The 19,377-nt window shown below is 53.5% G+C and overlaps 1 protein-coding gene across 1 annotated transcript in view; it reads right to left on the minus strand.

Moving 5' to 3' along the window:
* Positions 1-18,926, minus strand: part of FGD1 (FYVE, RhoGEF and PH domain containing 1) — a 35,802-nt gene extending 16,876 nt beyond the window's left edge. The window contains exons 1-4 of the mRNA XM_068532546.1: positions 18,532-18,926; positions 2,275-2,448; positions 1,793-1,970; positions 1,229-1,667 (exon numbers count right to left, since the gene is read on the minus strand). Of these exons, the coding sequence (XP_068388647.1) occupies positions 1,229-1,667; positions 1,793-1,970; positions 2,275-2,448; positions 18,532-18,838 (1,098 nt within the window). The 5' untranslated portion in view covers positions 18,839-18,926. The remainder of the gene's footprint in view (positions 1-1,228; positions 1,668-1,792; positions 1,971-2,274; positions 2,449-18,531) is intronic.
* Positions 18,927-19,377: the final 451 nt, after the last annotated feature.

Below are 19,377 nucleotides of genomic sequence, written 5' to 3' on the forward strand. Positions count from 1 at the left end.
CCCCCAGAATTCTCAGATAGTGTAAATGCTACTCTAAGCCTAATGCCACCCCGAGATAACCCTACCTCCCATCCCTGAACCCATAAGCCCCACAGCTTCACCCCTAACTCCCCCGTGTTTCGTAAAGGTCACCCCTCAATTCTGAGGCCGTGCACTCCTCATTCGGTCACTCATTCACCCAGCCATCTGCTCCCTCTATTCACTCAGCATAGTGTAGTGGTTAAGGTGTGGGCTGGAAAGTCAGACTTCCTGGGTTCAAATCCTAGCTCTGACATTTACTAGCCTGCGTAAGTTGTATAAATGCTCTGTATTTAAGTCTCTTCATCTACATATACAGATAATAATAGGACCTAAGTCCATTTGTAATTGAGACAACAAAATGATTTAATATATATATAAGACATATTAGACTACAGATTAAGTAGACTATAAATGTTATTTATTCACCCACTCAGTTCACTGTCAGCAAAGGCTTGCTGAGTACCTGGAGTGTAAGGAAAGCCCAAAAGTATAAAAATGTATAAAACTCATTGCCTGTTGGCCCACTTGCCTGTTCACTGGACACATATTTGCTGAGTCCCAGACCTCGGCCCCCACATTTGAGCCGGGTTCTGGCGGAGCAGGTATTCTGGCTGCGACCTAATTAAGTGCAAGGATGCCTTTGGAAGCAGTGTTAGGCTGCTGGGGCACAGAAAGGGATTCCTGCTGCCGAGAGCCTTTGTCCCACAGCCTCAGGTTCCTAGGGGGCTCTAAGCTCTTGTGGCCCTCTGGAGGCCAGCTGTCTGGAATTCTCTCTGGATGTGAGACTTTCCATTTTACAAATAAGGAAACTGAGGCTGTGGTGGGGCAGCAGAGACTTGCCCAATGTCACATAGCTACTGAATCTGGGGATTTTCCAGTTGGAACAGGACTTTAAAGATCCCCAACCATGATGCCCATCTTCAAGATGGAAAAACTGAGGTCCAGCTAGTGGTTCTTGGATGAGGGTAGAACAATTTTCCTAGTGGGCATTTGGAATTGTGCATGGTCATTTTGTATTTACAGTGATGGGGGGACAGCGTACAGGTCTGCTACTGATATTTAGTACCAGGAGACCAGGGAAGCCAAACATTCCAAGTGGAAACAATGCCGTTTCAAGAAATACTGAGCTGGGGGAAGAATCAAGTGTAAAAGCCAGGCTCCTGATTTCTCCACACAGTCCTGCCTCTCGGTGAACGTGGGTCAGTACCTCCACAGACTCTTGTCTCTCCATCGGGGGCACTGGGATTTCTCTGTCCTTCTCATCCTCCTCCTCGTCATCCTCCTCCTCCAGGTCACTGTCAACCTCCTGGGAGCTGGGTCGGTGGGGGTCGGCCAAAGCAACAGGGACACTGGCCAGGGCAGGGAGCCCGGGGCAGAGGCTGTGGCTGGGGGGCCCATCATCACTGATGAAGCAGGTCTCCTCGCTGTTGGATGGTGAGCTGATGCTGTCAATACCGCTGTCCCGATTGGGCACCTTCTCGCCGTCCCGGGGCCCAGGAGCCAGCAGGAACAGGCAGCGGGAGGCCTCGCCCTCGGGGAGCTGGGGCACTGGTGGCTGCAGGGGTGGCTGTGGCAACATGGCTGGCTCTGCGGGACCTGGGCTGGGGCCAGGGGCTGGCCTATCCGAGGCGACAATCACAGGCTCTCTGAGGTGGGTGGTGGACACACATGAAGGCAGGGTATGAGCTTGACTGAGAGGCCTGTCTTACAACTGTCCTTTCTATCCCAGGCCCACCCTACCCCCACAGGGTCCCCCGGGGACCAGACTCACCTTTCAAATTTCTCAATCAGTGAGGATACTGCTGCAGAACTGAGGCTGGCCTCTGCCCTGGAGGCCAGGCCCTTGGCTACTCGGGGGTCTGCAGGCAGTGGGCGTGATGGCGGGGGTGGGATGGGCTCAGGTGGTGGGGGCATCCGGGGCATCTGCAGGTAGCTGGGCTTTGGGGGGACTAGAGAGATGGATGGGAAAAAGAGGGGAGATCCCAATGGGCTGAATTTGGAGTTGGCTGTCATAGCCAGACCACAGGCCCCTCCACAAACCCCCAGTCTGTACCTTTGCCTGAGGTAGGCACAGAGCAGGCCTGAGGTGAGATGCCAGTATGCACATGTTAGCCCCAGGTCACAGCCCTTTGCCCCTAGACCACAGTGCTTCCTGTCCTTCTAACAAGCCCTCTCCTCTCCCACTGGCCAACCTTTCCCCTCCTCTGTCCCCTCTCATGGGCCATTCCTCTGCCCCTCTCTGGACCCACTTACCCTGTGGCTTTGGGCCCGGTGCCCGCTTCAGTGGTGAAGGACGCTGGCTGGGGGTTTCAGTGGGGGGACCTGGGTCTGAGCGAAGTCGCTGGGGACCTTCTGGATGAGGCTCAAGGCTCTGGCCAGGGTCAAGGGACAAACTTTTAACCAGGATACGGTTTCCCTGGTGCAGCCCTGCAGAAAGGGAGAAAGTGGGTGTGAAGCAACTGATTACCCCAAAGGAGACTGGGAAGTTGTATGTCTTAGCAGGTATCTGTGGTATCGGGTTTTCCTGAGCCCCTTTCCTGGCCACACTGCCTTTCTGGGAAGCCTTCACCCCAGCCGTCAGACGGGGAGCCAGGCCCAGGGTTGTGGCTGGCTGTTTTCAGTAACAGACAAGAGTTCTTTGTGATTAGTACATTGATTTCTTGTATGTCAGCAGGCATTATTATTAGGCAGTTTAACCAGGCTGGGGGTGAGCACGAGCAGCCTATGGTTTGTGTACATGCTTGCACTCTTGTTTATTTAGCCACAGTGAGATGCTGAGCCTAAACCATTCTTCACCTTTTTTCTTAAGGTCCTGAGGATATCTGGACTTCCTTTTCTACGGTTCTATATAGCTGAAAATGATGAAATTATATTTCATGAACAAAAGTTTTGCTTCTTAAAATGCCAGCTTCTCACTAATCTGTACTATCCTCTATTTCCACACCTACACACACAAACACACAGCCAGCAGCCAGAGTTCAGGTCACAGGAACAGCTTTAAACAGGCAAAAAAATTCAGAAAAGGGAGGCCTTTTTGCACTGTCCCTCTTCTTTCACTGTGGGCTCCCTACCTACCTTTGTCTTTGGGCCTGGGGGAGATGATGGTCACACTGGGGAGAGAAGATTCAGTCTGGGAGGTATGAGGGACACCCCCCCACCAAGGGATGGCATGTCCTAAGGGAAGGAGTGTGGCCTGGATGGGCAGGGAGCTGTGGTGGGTCTCAGATGATAGAGAAGAAGGGGAGGGGGAAGAGTAGAGTAGAGAGGGCAAGCCCTGGATGGCAGTCTGAGGAGCTGGGTGACCATCCTGTGGGCAGAAGGGAGCCATGAAAAGCTGTTGTAGGGAAGGATGCAGGCAAACAGGTGTGAGGACGAGAGGGTGAGTGGCAGCCAAGAGCCCCCAGAGCTCCCACCCACATATGGTGCCAGTTTTGCTGTGCCACAGACTCTCACGTGGCCTCTCACAGCCACAGAGAGTCTGTTAATCTGTGTCACACAGTCTCGTACATGACCAGTCACAAGTGGGCCCACTCAGTCACAGAGACACATGGGGTTATTTACACTGTTTCACTTAACTTTGGGGCCGCACAAATTCAAACATCCAATCACGTGCCACCACGCTTCTGAAAGCCTGGTCACACATAGTCACAAAGACCCACAGTCACAACTTCACATGTTATCACACAGCCTCACGGTATCACATGCACCGGCAAACGTGGCCATGCACAGTCACAAAGATGCAAGTCACACGGTGGCAAATATACAATTTCACACACAGCCCCATACAACAATCACCCAACCACTTACCATCATATACCCACTTATATACTCTTCAAATATGGTTCCACTGAGTCACAAAGATATACAGTGCCATTTATGCTGTACCTCACAACTGCAGGGCCACAGGGTGTCATACACACCAGGATATGGTGTTGCAGGTTCACACACCTGCGAACGGTTCACACAGTGACAAGACTATAGCCACACAGGGTCATTATACCATGTCAGACACAACCTTGCACAGTGGCAAAACAGCACAAAGTCACATGCCACCATGTACCCAGAAACACAGACACACAATCACAGACACATGGCATAATTTACTATGTCATACTCATGAAACAAACATGTCCATGGAGTCCCTGGGTCTTAGGGGCTCAGGTATACACACCCACATGACACTTGCCTCCTGGTCTAAATAGTCATGGTTTCACATGCGGCCTCTGTTGCAAAAACATGCAGCTACAACACAAAGATACCCTACCGGGTCACAGGCAGAAAGAGCAGCAGGGAATTTTAGCTCTCCCAGTCCAGGAGGGAAGGGAGCAGCCCAACCCACAGGGTTCCAGCAGCTTCCCAGGGTCTCTGACTCCATCCAGGCCACAATCCAGTCGCAAAGGCCCCAGGGGCCTCAGGCCATGGTCCCCTCCCAGCCCTGAAGGAACAAGGTGCCCCAGGCCACAGGCTGAGGCCCCCACCCCCACTCTGTACCTGGCTTTGGGTGCAGTTTCCTTACTTCCTTTCCCACTTGAGCAGGCAGGGCCCTGGCTGGGAGGGAGAAGGTGCTCCTCTCAGCTCAGCTGGGCTGCTTACCCTGCCCTGCTCAGCACATCCTGGCCTGCTCCTGCCCTGCCCTCCCCCTGGGCGTGGGGTTGAGGGGGATGAATCACCTGGAGGGCGGCACATGCAGAGACATAGTTCGAGAGACAATATGGCTAGAGAAAGTGAGAGACACAGAGAGCAGCTGAAAGGACCAGAGATCCAGAGAGCAAAGCGAGGCACCCCACCATGCAGAGACCCCTCTCAGGGTTACACACATAGGTGCCAGGGTCCCAGGTGCCCCTTGTCTGCCTCCTTGGGTCTGGAGGCGCCCACCTGGCCCTGTCTCCACACCTCAAAGCAGGCAGGCCTCCCTGGGCAAGCCCTCCCACCCAGTCGGTACAGGGCAGTGGGGCCCCTAGTTGGGGCCTCTCCCTCTCTCCACTGCTTGTCCCAGGGATAGGGTGACCATGCCACCCTCTGTGGCCTTGCTCTGGCCCACTCTCTGCTCCCTCCTCACCCACCTCACCTGGGAGTGCACAGATGGGCCTGCCCCTCCTTTCTCTCTGCCTCCTTGCAGGCAGCCATGCAGAACGGGATTCAAATATTCGGGGACACCCTGGATTCCCAGTTGAGAGGGGCAGGGACTGTCAGCCCAGTTTCTAATGAAGAGATGAAGGCAGCGAGAGGGGCAGTGACTTGCCCGAGGTCACACAGCAAGTCAGTGACAGACTTGTAGCAGACTGATCTGAGACTGGACTTCTTAACCCTGCTCTCCAAGAGGAAGCTCAGAAAGAGGGGAATCTAGAGGGGCAGAGGTGCGTGTCAGTGCTTCCGAAAGTCATGAGCTAGTGCGGCTAGTAAGAGCAACACCCCCAAGCCTGCCCACAGATTATGACAACAGGGCTTCAGTTCAGGAGCCTAGACCTGGCCAAGAACCAGACAGGGCTCCACTGAGGGAAGAAGATTCAAGATCCATCTCTCTCCTATTGCAGTGCTCCCCCTCCCTGTCCCTCTGCCTACATTTCCCTGTTTCCTCCTACGTTTCCCCTTAGTGGCCCCCTTGGCCCCAGGTCTTGCTCCCTTCGGGTGGCTAGATGGACCTCCAGCTCAGGTCATGCCACTTATCTGCGCAAGAACGTTCCATGACTCCCCATTGCCCATCGGGAAAATAGAAGCTTCCCAGCTAGTTCTCTATGGCCCCTCAAGACCCTGCTGAACTCCCTGGCTTCCCTCAGCTTAGTTTAGTCGCCCCAATACTTCTGAGCTCTGCTCTGAGCCTGGTAGATTCTGTGCTGGGGGAGTTGAAAATCCTATCTCTGCCCTCAGGGAGCTCCGAAGGGAGGTCCTTCCCCTCCCCTAGATATCATAGCCCTTCCCACTTCCCCATTCCATCCCCACCCCCCCTTAAGTCCTGCATTGATTTTCTCCAGTCCATTTTTTTTACATTTAATTTAATTTTTTTGGCCAAGCTGCTCCACATGTGGGATCTTAGTTCCCCGACCAGGGATGGAACCTGCACCCCCGGCAGTGGAAGTGTGGAGTCTTAACCACTGGACCACCAGGGAAGTCCTCCAGCCCATTTTTTATGGTTGATAATCCACAACATTCTCTCTTACACATGCACGCACATCCACACTCACACCCACACACCTGACAAGGTCTTCCACCAGCACTGCCCCCTTGACCACTGGCATTAGAACAGAGGCCACAAAGGGCATCCCCCTCCCCCACCACGAAAGTCACACCACCAAATGCTTCCAATGCAGGGGGCACGGGTTTGATCCCTGGTCTGGTGGGGGGGGGTAGAGAAAACCGCAAAGACCTGGTGAGAACCACAAAGCTGCTCACACGTCCACATGCAACACGCTTGGCACAGGGTGTGCACACACAGCCATACTCAGGCGTCTCTTGTCACTGATGGGAAACACGCCCTGGGCACCCCAGGATGCCTGGGTGTGGCCCTGGCTCTGCTGTGGGTGTGGGGTGCGCCCTCCGACAGGCCCCTCAGCAGGCCGAAGGGCAATCTTGATCCTGACCCTGAGGGAGCTCCCAATCTCAAAGACAAGAAACTCTCATTCAGGAAAAGCTAAGTGCGGCTCAGGAAGTGCAAGGGGGTCAGCCTGTCGGGACTGGGGAAGCTCAGGGGAGGGAGAGGCCAGGGACAGGATGGCCAGATAAAATACAGGATGCTCAGTTATGTTTGACTTTCAGATTAGCAATGAATAATTTCTTAGTATAAGCATGCCTCATGCATACTAAAAATGTATTATGCTATACTAAAATTTTTTTGTTGTACATCTGAAATTCAAATCTAACTGTACTTTTTTGGGGGTGAACTCCAGAAGCCCTAGTCAAGAAGGGATTCTAGTGAATGAGGTGGAGCCAGGCCTCCGAGGTGGCACCAGGCAAGCTGTGGGCTCTACCCAATTTCCCTGCAATGGGCACCTGAATGCTTATGACAGTGACATTATCTCAGGGATCACCTTGAATCTGGTCTTATTTATTAAAAAAACAAAGTCAATAATTAAAAACCTGTGGTACTTGACCATTCCAAAGAAGGGTGGCATGATCACACTCGATGACCAGACTGCATGGGTTAAGGTGTTGTGAAGCCGTCACTAGGAACATCTGGCTCAGGAGTAACACAGACCTCAGTTAAATCCCAACACCCTCACTTACTAGCTGTGTGGCCCTGGGCAAGCCTCTCCATCTATCCGAGCCTCAGTTTCCTTGTGTGGAAAATAGGATAATAATCACAGCTCCCTGGTTTTGAGGAGTCCATGACACAAAGAAGGGAAAGAGCATAGTGCTCCCCCACCCGCAGAGCAATGTGGCTTGAACTTGAAAGCCAACAGAACCGCACATCCACAAAGACACAAAACTACGCACACAGATACATAAACCCACAGGCCACAGGCTGCAACCCAACACAAAGCTATCAACACACTGAGAAACGTGTGCAAACCCAGCCAGAGATGGACACAGAATCCAGCACCACTCTCCTTGGCAGCTTCTCAGATCAGGGCGGGATTCCTACTAGAGGTGGAATGGCAGAGAAAAGACAATGGTACCCCATCCCCCATTCAAATTCAGTTCAAATATAGAAAGCAAACAAAACCATAAAATAAGTGTCAAGAAGTATAACAGAGTTTGGAATTTTCCCATGACAACTTACTGTTAGTGAAATAGCAAACTCATTCCAAAAATTGTTTCTGGTAGCTTCATGCCCCTGCTTGGCAGGTGCCCTGAGCATGTGCTTCTGGGCTTACTGGCAGAGTAGGTCTACCGTCTAGCTGAGTTTGAGGACAATGACTTTACCACTGGAACTGGACCCTTACCTCTTTCCGAGAATTTCAGCTCCCAGCTCTCCCCCTCCCTGGCCAGCAGCAACCCCTCTCCCTTCTCCCAGCTTAATCTCAAGACAGCTAATAGGACCCCAGACTGGACCTCAGCCATTAACTCCCTGGTGACGTGGGGAATCGCTTCACAACTCTGGACCCCGATTTCCCCATCTGCAAAATGGGGAGCATATGTGTGTGCTTCTCATTGTGAGGAACTGGTGACATGCTATTGTGGGCAGAAGCCAGCCCTAGCACTCAGGCCTGCTGACCCCCAGTGCATGGTTCTCCCAGCAGCCCTCAGCCTCCAGGCTGAGAGGTAGGCCCCTGGGACAGTTGAATTCCTGGGGGTGGGGTGGGGTGGGGAAAGGGAGCAGAGGGAGTGGAGAAGAAAGAACAGCAAATAAGAAAGTGTCCTTTGGGCAGCCAGCTCTGTGGGGGGGCGGGGGGGGAGGGGAGTCCCTTAGCTTGAGAAAAAAGCAGAGGATAAAGGTGGAGTAGCTGCCCCACCTCTTCCCACCTGCCCCTTGAATGTGAGGTCCAGCCCAGCTGCCCTGTTCCACCTTTGCAGCCAAACTTGCTTGGCCTGGCAGATGTTCTTTCTGAAAATTTAAACACAAAACTTTGTCAAGTATGAGAAGTGCAGGGGGAGCTGTCTATAGGAACCCTGTGGCTAGCCCGAAGATCCCTTCCTTGAAGTGGACTGGTCTTGTGAACATAAGGACTCTGCAGAAAAATGGAGGCACCTTTTGCAGAGTGAAGGCATTTTTGGAAAGTGGGAGCCATTCTGGCAAGTAAGGAGCTTCCTAGAGTGTTCCCTCTTGAAAACTGGAGAAACTTTCTGTAAAATGAAGGTCTTTTTGTTAAAAAGAAGGCTCCTTCTGCAAAGGGAAGAAGTTTCTGCAATATGGAGGCGCTTTCTTCAAAGTGGAGGGACATTCTGTAAAGTGAGGAGAGTTCTATAAAGACCCTTTTGTAAAATGGATGATGTCTGTAAATGAAGGACTCTTTGACAAAATACAAGACTGTTCTGTAAAACGGAGGAACTCTTTTGTAAAATGAGGCTCCTCTGTAAAGTGAAGAACGTTTTTGTGAAGTGTGGACCCTTGTGTAAAGTGAGGACCTTTTTGTAAAATGGGACAATATAATGCAATAGGGGATGGTGAAGACGGGGGTAAACTGGAGAGCACATGCCTCACTTAAAGTAGGGATGGCAGCTTCTCCCCTCTATCTAATTGTCACCTTGCAGTAATGGGGGCCCTGCATTTTCAGGTCTTCCAATATTTCAAGAGAATCAGAAATCCAGGCTTTTATGTGAAATCCCCTAATTTTAAAAACAGTGAGTAGGCCAAATGAAACTTGTGAGTCAAATTAAACTTGTGGGCCACCAGTTTGCAATATCTGAGTTAGATGGTCCTTAAGGTCCCTTCCACCTCTGCCATTTACCTCCTGCTCTATCTGATGTGCTCTGGCCCTAGGGCAGCAGCTTTGGAGTCCCTCCTCTACCCCCTGGAAGGGCCCAGTCTCTTCTGGGCCTGAGCACCCTCAGGGAGCTGGCTCATGCAATACTTGTCAGCAGTTCCCTGAACTGGAATCTGCCTTTCGTTCTGTCTGGTCTTCTGCCTTGTGCAGGATGCCTGGTGAAAAAAGCAGGAGACTGCAAGAACTTTTAGAACTCTCTGGAACTCAAGGTGTTCAGTTTTTTGTGGAGGATATAAGGTATGAGGATTCAACTGTTTGTTGAGCTCCTACTCTGCACCAGGCATTTTGCTGATGCTTTCCTGTAGGGCATCCTCCTAACAACCCTGTATGCTATTAGCTCCATTTTACAGATGAGGAAACTGAGGCACAGAGAAACAAAATAACTTGCCTGAGGATACACAGCTAGAAGTGGTTGAACTGAGACTGGATCCCAAGTGTGTCTGTGTCCAGAGTCACAGAGCACATCCTCGGTCAATGTTTGCTGAATTGCGAAAGAAATCACATTGGGGGCGGTCGGGGGGGGAGGTCAGAGAACTTTCTAAAGGAAATGGTTTTTGAGTTCGCCCATCCAGGTTGTGTTTTTTCAGGTGTAGATAGACTGGACACAGTCCTGCAGGCAAGGGAAGAAAAGTGAGCAAAGGTGTGGATACTAGGGGTGGGGAGGTGAAGAGTGTGTTTGAAGGGCACAGTGACCAGAGTCTTGGGTTTGTAAGAACAGGAGGAAGGGGCAGAAAAAGCCAAAAGACAGGCAGGCACCCTCCTTCTCCACCAACCACTACCACCAAGATACAGACCCATAGGGGCCATGCAGAGGCAGGCACTGGCACAGAAACACACACACACACACAGAGTCTACATACAGAGACCCACATGCAGAAACATCTGGAAATGCCCCAGGGGCTTAGACAGAGCCAAGGTGTCATAACACAGGAACACATAACATATACAGACCCAAAGACACACATAGACACACATGGATATATAATGACATGCACTCAAACATACACATGGATATACAGAAACAAGAACATTAAGATATACACAAAACAGACCCATGGGGACAAAGACAGCTAGGCAGCCAGGCACATGTGCACGCATGCGCACGTACACACACACACACACACACACACACACACACACACACACACACACACACACACACACACACACACACACACACACACACACACACACACACACACACACACCACAGCCACATGGGAGCACAGACAGCCCATCTCTCTTCCAGTTGCTTGATTGCTGTGAGGGCCTGGCCACCTCCTCCCAGCATCTCTGGACCTGAGGCCAGAGAAGGCTGGGGGTGGTAGCTCCACCCCCAGGGAGGGGCTGGGGACTTCAGAGGACAGGAAGGGAAGGGAGTGGAGCTGCAGCTGGGAGCACTGGGGGCAGTAATTACCCAGTGCTGGGGCTGCCACGCTGGCTGTGATTTCCCTCCCCTTGAGGACAAAGCCGCTAGGGGATGGCCCCTCTGACCCCTGCTGTGTGTGACCCCAGAGCCCCCAACACCCACCCATCCCCCCTCCCCACTCCCCTCCCCCCACCGAGGCCTGGTCAAAACTGAGAGTTGGCAACACAGAAAGATCATGACGGAAAAGGACCCAGAGAGACTGGGACAAAAACAAGGAGGAAGAAGACAGGGAAACTACAGAGAACCAGAAAATCGGACAGCTAGAGAAGGAGACAGGAAAAAATGGGCGGGGGCGAGTCAGAAGGGAGACAGAGACAGTGAGGGATGCAGGCCCAAAGAGGCAAAGGGGACAAAAAGAGCAGACCAGGGCCACTTGTTGAACATGGCTACAATGTGCCACGCCAAGTGCTCTGCTCTACCTGTGGCATTTAATCCTAACAACCCTAGGAGGTGGGGATGCTAACCCCATTTTGTAGATGAGAAAACCGAGGCTCACAGGGGTGAGGTGATTCGCTCAGGATCACATGAAACTAGAAAGTGGCAGAGCTGGGTCTGGGGGGCTCTCACCACTGCCTGCCCCTGACAGGGACATGGGGCCCAAACTGAGATCCCTGAAGGAATTCTCCAGAGACAGAAGCTGTCGGGGAGATCTGGAGACTTGGAGCCCCTAAGAGATGAAGAGTGAAAGAGCCCAGCACCTTCCCTGCCCCCTCCCCTGTGCCCCGGGGTGGGGGAGGGGGCCGCAGCTACACCTGGAACGCATTAGGCTGGGAGGCCCCGCCTGGGGAGCAGGGAAGAAGCTGGAGGGGGGGGCAGAGAAGGTGAAGGTGAAGTTGAAGGCAGCGGCGTGGGCGGTGGCGAGGGCCTAGCAGGCCCAGGCAGAAGGGCTTCTATGCCAGCTTCAGCTCCTTGGGGCCAGCGCTGCCAGTCCTGCCTTTCCCGCTTTCTACAGGCGCCTTCCCTCCCTGACTTAACCCCTTCTCTGCACGGGCCACGGGGAGGTGCTGCAGAGGGCTGAAAGCCTCCAGCAACGGGAAGAGGCCTTCAGTTCCCTCTCTGGGCCTCAGCCACACACCTGTGCCCCTCACCCTCCTGTCCTTAGTCTGGGGCCCAGATGGACACAGTTGATGCCTACTGGGCACTGCCCCTTTTTCAGGCTCCTCAGACTCAGTGCATCTTAAAACCCAGCTCTATCCCAGCCCCTAGTGGCTCTTCCTCCTGTTTCCCCACCCCAGGAATGGCACCTCCAGCCACCCAGTTCCCTAAGCCAGAGGCTGGGCTTTCTCCACGACTCCCCCTGCTCCCTTAACTCACACGCCCAGCCAGACCCCAAGTCCTACAGACTCAACTTCTTAGGAGGGCAGGAATCCATAGACTATTTTTCCCACTCCAGCCTCCTAACTGGTTTCCCTCCCATCCTCAGGGCCCTCTACAAGGTATTCTCCACACCACAACCAGGTTATGAAAACACAATCCCCTTCAATTTCTGTAGCCCGGTGAAGGGCTCCCCTTGCCTCCGGGGTGAACTCCAAACTCCTGAGCACAGGGACAAGTAAGGCCCAGCTTGAAAACACTTCCCCACCCCCACCCCCACCCCCACCCTGCAGCCACAAAGGCCTCTTGTCTGTTCCTCGAAAGTGCTCTCCTCTGCCTGGGGCTTTGGCACATGTCATTCTCGTGGGCCTGAACAGCTTTTCTGCTTCTCCTTACCTCTGGACTATTTATCCTTCAGATCTCAGCTCAAGTGTCCTCTTTTCCCTGCCTGCCCCCTCCTCATCTGTTCCTTCAGCATCTGTGCTTGGAATTACCTGTCATGTATGTCTTCCCTGCTAGAAAGGAGCTCCACGAGGACAGGGACTGAGCCTGCCTTTTGTTGCCCACCCAGCAATTCACACAGGGCCAAGCACAAAGTAGGTACTCAATAAACATTTGTTAAATGAAGAAATGTCCTCCTTCCTCCCCTCTTTCACTCTCCCTTATCTGCTCACCAAGTACTTATGGATGCCCTACTATACGCCAGACAAATGCGATGAACAGGTCCTTGATGTTACACATGGGGAAACGAAGGCCTTGAGGTGGGAAGGGAAGCCTGAGGGCACAGTGAACCAAGGGAAGAGTCAGGAGTGCAGAGGTGCCTTCTGCTATTGCCCTCATCCTTGTCTCCAGCCCTCTGTGTTTTGAGGTACCTTTTGGAGGTGTGATGCCTTCCAGGTCCAAGGAACTGGGTACTGGAGCCTGGAGAGGCTGGACTCACTGCTCCAAGGATGTCTGCTTTCTCCAGATGAGGGCACTTAACACTTCCGGGCTGGGCAACGGCAGAGTGCACTTCCTGTCCTCATTCCAGACAGGTCCTAGCCCCACCCAGCCAGCGTCTGGCCAGCTCCACATCTGCCTAAGGCATTTAGCTAACTGGTCCCCAGAATGCCATGGTTGGCATCTGTCTGGGGCACTGGTAGCTGCCGCTCACCCTTGAAGGAGCAAGTAGCCCCAGCCAGGCTGTCCCCTAGGGGCAGAGGCACGTGAAAGGGCCGAGGAATGGGGGTGCCAACCATCTGCAACTGGAAACTTCAATTCTTTTAGTCCTGTCTGGAGAAGTCCTTTTTGCAGCTACCCAGTCTTTACACTTTGTTGTGTTTGTTTGGGAGGCCCCAGCTGACTAGAAACCAAATCTGGGTCTTTTCCCAGACACTCCCCTGGAATTTCAAACTGCTGCTCTCCAAAAATCACCAGCAGAGCCCACCACCCCCTCCTGTCATGAGTCCCCTCTTCTCCTTTCCGTGAGCAACCTCCCTCTATGGCCTCTCAGGATGCCCTCAACAGGGAAAACACGGAGGGAGCCACAGGAATTTACTTCACCAATGTTTGATTTGCTTTTCAGGAGTACGCCCTCTGTTCTTCGCAGCAGCCACTACCCTGGGTATATGTGAAATGGGTCTCAGCTTTATGCAAATATACTTTAAAAACTGCTCCTCCCCCCACCCCACCCCCAAATGACATTTCTAAGGCAAAGTTTGGGTGACTCTGCTGACCTCACTATCTATGTCTTCAAGGATGGGACTGGGGCTTCCCTGGTGGTGCAGTGGTTAAGAATCCACCTGCCAATGCAGGGGACACGGGTTCGAGCCCTGGTCCAGGAAGATCCCACATGCCGCAGAGCAACTGAGCCTGCGAGCCACAACTACTGAGCTGGCGAGCCACAACTACTGAAGCCCACGCACCCTAGAGCCCGTGCTCTGCAACGAGAGAAGCCAGAGCAACGAGAAGCCCGCGCACCACAATGAAGAGTAGCCCCCGCTCGCCACCCGGATGTCCCCCCAGGCCTCTCAAATGCAACAGGTTTCAAATGTACATCAGTATCTCCCCCCAAACCTGCTCCTTCTCTTGCAAGTAGGTGGCCCCACCAGCATCCACCAGGTCACCGTAGTTGGTTTCAGAAAACAACCCAGACTCATCCTGGACTTTTCCTTCTTCCTCAGCCTCTACGTCCAAGCCACCACCAAGATCTGTCCATGTTAGCACCAAAATATCTCTCAGATCTTACCTTCCTCACCTGCCATCACTCTAACCCAAGCTACTATCACCTCTTACTGGGATGACTGCGACCCCTACCTGCCGGTCTCTGACCCCACTCTTGTGGCCCTACCATCCACTCTCCACATACAGCCGTGGGGATTTCTCAAACACCCACATCTGAGCACATCATTCCCCTTCAAAGGTTCCCCTTTGCCCTCAGGATAAAGTCCCTTCGCCAGCCTTATCTCTCTACTTCTCCCAATACCACCCCCTTTCCGAGGATGCCTCATGTCTCAGTGCCTTTGCTCCCACTGAACTTCCTACCTGAACTGCTCTCTATGTTCCTCCTAGCTCTGCAAACCTTGCTGGCACCCCTCTAGAGCCCTTCCTTTGGGCCAGGCCCTGTGCTGGGTGCTGCTGATGCCAGCGTTTCCTCTGCCTAGAGTCCCAAAACTGTAACTGCCTTCCAGCTTAAACTGCCAAATGGCAGCCATACATAAGAGCTAGGCATAAAGGGTAAACTGAGGCTGCCAGTGTTTGTGCATATGTGGGTGAGAGGTTGACTCACTCCCTTTAGCTTAGATCCCATGCCTCCCTTCAGGGTTGGGAGTTATGGTGGGAGGCCCACACAAGGCCCTGGGGAGAGGGCCTCAGAGTGGAGGCTGATGTGGTATCCTAATGATGCTGACTCACTGTAGGACCGCAGCTAAACTCCCTCTCAGAGTCTCCACTGTCCCAGCTCAAGGATGGTTCCCACTCTAGGCTATACATCAGAATCACCTGAGGAGCTTTCAAAATAGATTCCCGGGTTGCAACCCTAAGATCCTGGAGCTTTGAGGTAGAGTCTGGGAATCACATTTATTTTTTCAAAGTCAACAAGGGGGATTCTGATGTTCATCCAGTTTAGGAAGCCCAGGACCAGACGGTGACTAGGGGCCTTTCCAGCTCCAATTCTTACTCTTAGAGTGTCAGATGATGGCCCAGGCTCCAAATCAGGAGCCAGCCCCTCATGCTGCCCCCCTCAACAGGCTGAGTCCTTCCACTACCCACGAAAAGGCTTTAACACCAGGTGCAACTCCTTTGACTGAGCTAGGGTCAAGTCCCAAGCTATCCCCCAATCAGCATCTGGAAAGATATTCCCAAAGCTGAGGAAGAGGGCAGGGCTCCCCCCAAATCTCTATGAGCAAACCTACACCTGGGAACTCCTTTCTGACTCTCTCAAAGCCCTCTCTGGTATCTCAGAGAAGTTTAGTTATCTCAGTAACCCAATAAGGCCTTAGGTTTTATCAAACTGGGAAATGGGCATAAAAACAATCAACCAACCCCCCACTAGGAATCAGGGTAACTAAAAGAGAAAGCACTTTGAAGCAATTCAAAGCTTTCACATGGATAAGATATATTATTTTAAAAACCATCCCCCCCACCAGGATGGGCCACTGCCCCTAAGGATGGTGATTCTATAAAGGCCTCAGCAGTCTGAGGGAGGAAGCGGGGAGGCACATGGAAATCTTAACATGTGGACGAAAATGTTTCAACCCTTTAATTGACGCTCTCCCTCTCTCTCTCTCTCTCTCACTCACACACACACACACACACACACACACACACACACACCCTACAACTACCAACCCTGCCCTCTTTGGGCCAATTATAGGCAAGTCCTGTGGAGAGAGAAGCAAGTCACTTGTGCCTACCCCTGGGCTGGAAGGGCAGTGGGGGAGGCGGGATCTCACGCCCCATGCTGCTGTGAATCACATGGCCCAGCGCTTGTCTTGCCAGGGCCTGAGTAATTCCTCCGCCTCTTCTTCAGAAGGTTTTTCTCTTATTTTTTTTTTAAATTTTATTTCATTCTGCAGGCTTTGCAACTAGTATCTCATAGACTTCTCATGGCATTCTCTAGATGAGGAAATTGAGGCTCAGAGAAGGGAAGTCACTCACCCGGGGTTCCACAGTGAGTCAGTTAAGAATGGTTGGATGGGAGGCCAGGTCCTTCCCTGACACCCTTCTTATTCCCACTCCTCAACTTGAAGTGAAAGAAAGAAAAAGACACCCATCAATTAGAGAGGCAGGGACTTCATTGGGAAAAAGGATCGTAGGAACTTTGTGCTGCTTTTTGGGGGGAGGAGGGGAGTGGTTCAGGATGGGTATTTTGATTGTAATTTGGAAGGACTGATGGAGTGGGAAGAATCACTGCTGTGTATTGATCAGAGGCCAGAGATCAGAAGCCTAGATGCTGCCCAGCTACTGACTCCCATACCAAGAGTATCTGGAGGGCAGGAGCTCAGTTGTCCTTCTCTTAGACAATGGTTACTGAGGGCCTACTATGTGGTCCCTTTGTATCTGTTCAGGCATTTGTTCAAGGATTTATTGAGCACCTACTGTGTGCTAGGCACTATGCTAGTTGCTGGGGATACAACGGTGAACAAAACAGATATAATCCCCTTGCCCTCAAGGAGCTCACATTCTAGTTGAGGGAGACAGGCAATAAATAAGTAGACACATAGAATAAGATAACTGCATATGTACTAAGTGCAAAGATGGAAGTGCAGTGGCAATTTCGATGGAGACCCACAAGGGCCCCTACCTAAAGTGATCAGGGAAGGTCTCTCAGAGGAGGTGACATCTGAGCTGAGACCTGAAAGATAAGAAACAAGCCAGGTAGAGAGCAGGGGGAAGAGCTGCCAGGCAGAGGGAAAAGCAGATGCAAAAGCCCTGAGGTGGGAGTGCTTGTGGCATGTTTTGGGATCTGAAAGAAGGTGCTGCAGTAAAGTGGGTGAGTAACCTTCTCCACACAGTGTCTGTCAAGGGGAGTTTGGAAAGTCAGCAGGAGCAACATGCAGGGCAGGGTGTTAAAGGCCTGTTGTCAGCTGGTTATCTCCAGCCCACACCGAGGGAGCCCCTGAGAACTCCCAGAGGTTCCACAACTAGCCCAAGGTCACAAGAGCAGCAAGGGGCACATGTTGCCCATACTTTTATGCTTTACTAATGCTACCTGGTGCTGGGCCACAGTCCCCCCAAACCTGAGAAGCCTGGGATGTGGACCCTGGGAGGTCCCAGAGGCTCAACAGCTACTTCAAGTGTTGCCCAGTGGAAGATACTGCTCTTCCTCCATGGCTCCTGGGCTCAGGTCCACATGGGATGTCCCCAGACGGGGGAGGCCCTGCTGGACTCCTCAGGCACTCAGTTCTGTGCAGTGCAAAGGTCTCTCCAGGCAGTGGTCTGTGGCCCCAGCCTGACCTAGAGCTGCTCCACCTCTGCAAATCCAAGTTCAAGCATCCTGACTTCGCCTCACAAACAACCTTATAGCCCTGCACCTCTGCAGCTCTGCTACAACTGGCTTCTGCCTCCCCCCATCACCACCTTTCTGCTGTCTCCCTACCTACCAGCCCCTCCAGCCCTTCCCTCCAACTTGACCCCCAAGGCCCACCTCTTCCACCTTTCTCTCTCATCAGCACCTTCTACTCCCTCCTTCCCTTGTCCTCCTGCCACATACACCTGGCAAAACCCCAACCTTGGATCAATCCACCATCCCTCTTTTTTTTTTCCACTCATACTCTAGAGCTGCTGAACAGTACAGGAGAAAATCACATAAGCAGAAGGCTTGGCTTTACTTTCATGGTCTCCAGCCTCAGTTTGGGAAGCAGAAAGACCATAGACTTTGGACTCAAATAGATCTGGTTTGGAATCCTGTCTCTATACTAGCTGTGTGACCTTGGGCAACTTACTTAATTTCTTTGAGCCTCAGTTTCCTCCCCTACAAAGTGGGGCTAATGATACTTACTTCACAGGAGGCTCCTGAAGATGAAATGAAAACCCATGTAAAGCACCCAGTGCCTGGCACAATGTAGGCGCTTGGCAAATGGGAGACTCCTTTTCTCCCATTCCCCCAAACAAACCCCCCTTACTGCCTTGCAATCCAGCCCCTTTTTCTTAGAGTGCTCCCTCTCCCATTAGCCTCAGCAGATGGAAGAGAAGAGGGTCGGAAGGGTTGAGGGGGCACAGGGGACAGAGAGGAGGCGGGAGGCGGGGGACAGGGGTTGAAAGAATTAGACGAAGGCCGAGGAGCGAGGGAAGGGGTTGCGGGTTGAGAAGAGACGAAGGGCTGGGGTGAGCGGGCCGGCCCAGAGGTGGGGCTTAAAGGGCCCGAGAACAAGAACCCGCTCCCAGGCCCATGGCTCGGGCTCCCATGCTTTCTCGATCACTCACCAGGCCGGGGTTGCGAGCCCTCCAGGTGGTAGGAGAAGCGCAGGGCCCGGTGGTGCTGTGGACTGGGGCCGCAGGGCAAGACCCGGGGGCCTGGAGCGACGCCCAGACTGGCGTCCGAGGGTCCGGCAAACTGGGGATCCAAGAGGCTTCCGAGAGCCGAGCCTGATCCCCTGGGCACCGGCAGTCCAGGCTCCGAGGCTCCAGGGTCCGAGTCGGCATAGGCCGGTGGCGCGGCGCTGGGGGAGTTCGCGGTTGGGTGTTCGGGCTCGGAAGGCCCGGCGCCCCCCGGGGCTCGGTGGCCGTGCATGGTCCGGGCCTGGGCGCGGGGCCCAGGCTCCCCGCTTGGCTCCAGCTCCTGGGGCGTAGGCGCGGGCGGAGGAGGCCCGGCGCCCGGCGGAGCAGCGGCCTCAGGCTCGGGGGGCGGGGCTGCGGGCTCAGCCCCACTGCGGAGACCCGAGCCCCCGGCCCGGGCCCGGGCCAGCAGCCGTGGCAGCGGTGGCAGTACCAGCAGCAGCCGCGGCCACCGCCGCTGCGGTGCCAGGCATCGCCGGCCCGGGCCCCGCGCGGGGAGTGGGCTCGGCGGGGCCGGGGGCCCGCTGGGGAGCGCTGTCTATGCGGCAGCGGCTGGGTGAGGGTCGGGGGGTAGCGCTCGGCGCGGGCTCTCTCGTGAGCGGCGAACCACTTCCGTGGCCCCGGGGCGAGCGGCCGGTCTGTTCCGAGTGCGTGTTCTCTTCTTTCTCCCCAGATGGGAATCGATCTGGGCTCTCCTGGCTGGTCGGAAAAGGTTCTTCCTCCCGCCGCAGCGGAGGCTGGGGGGCGGAGGGGAGGAGAGGAGAGGGAAGGGGA

The sequence above is a fragment of the Eschrichtius robustus genome, chromosome X (assembly GCF_028021215.1).
Source record: "Eschrichtius robustus isolate mEscRob2 chromosome X, mEscRob2.pri, whole genome shotgun sequence".
Lineage (NCBI taxonomy): Eukaryota > Metazoa > Chordata > Mammalia > Artiodactyla > Eschrichtiidae > Eschrichtius > Eschrichtius robustus.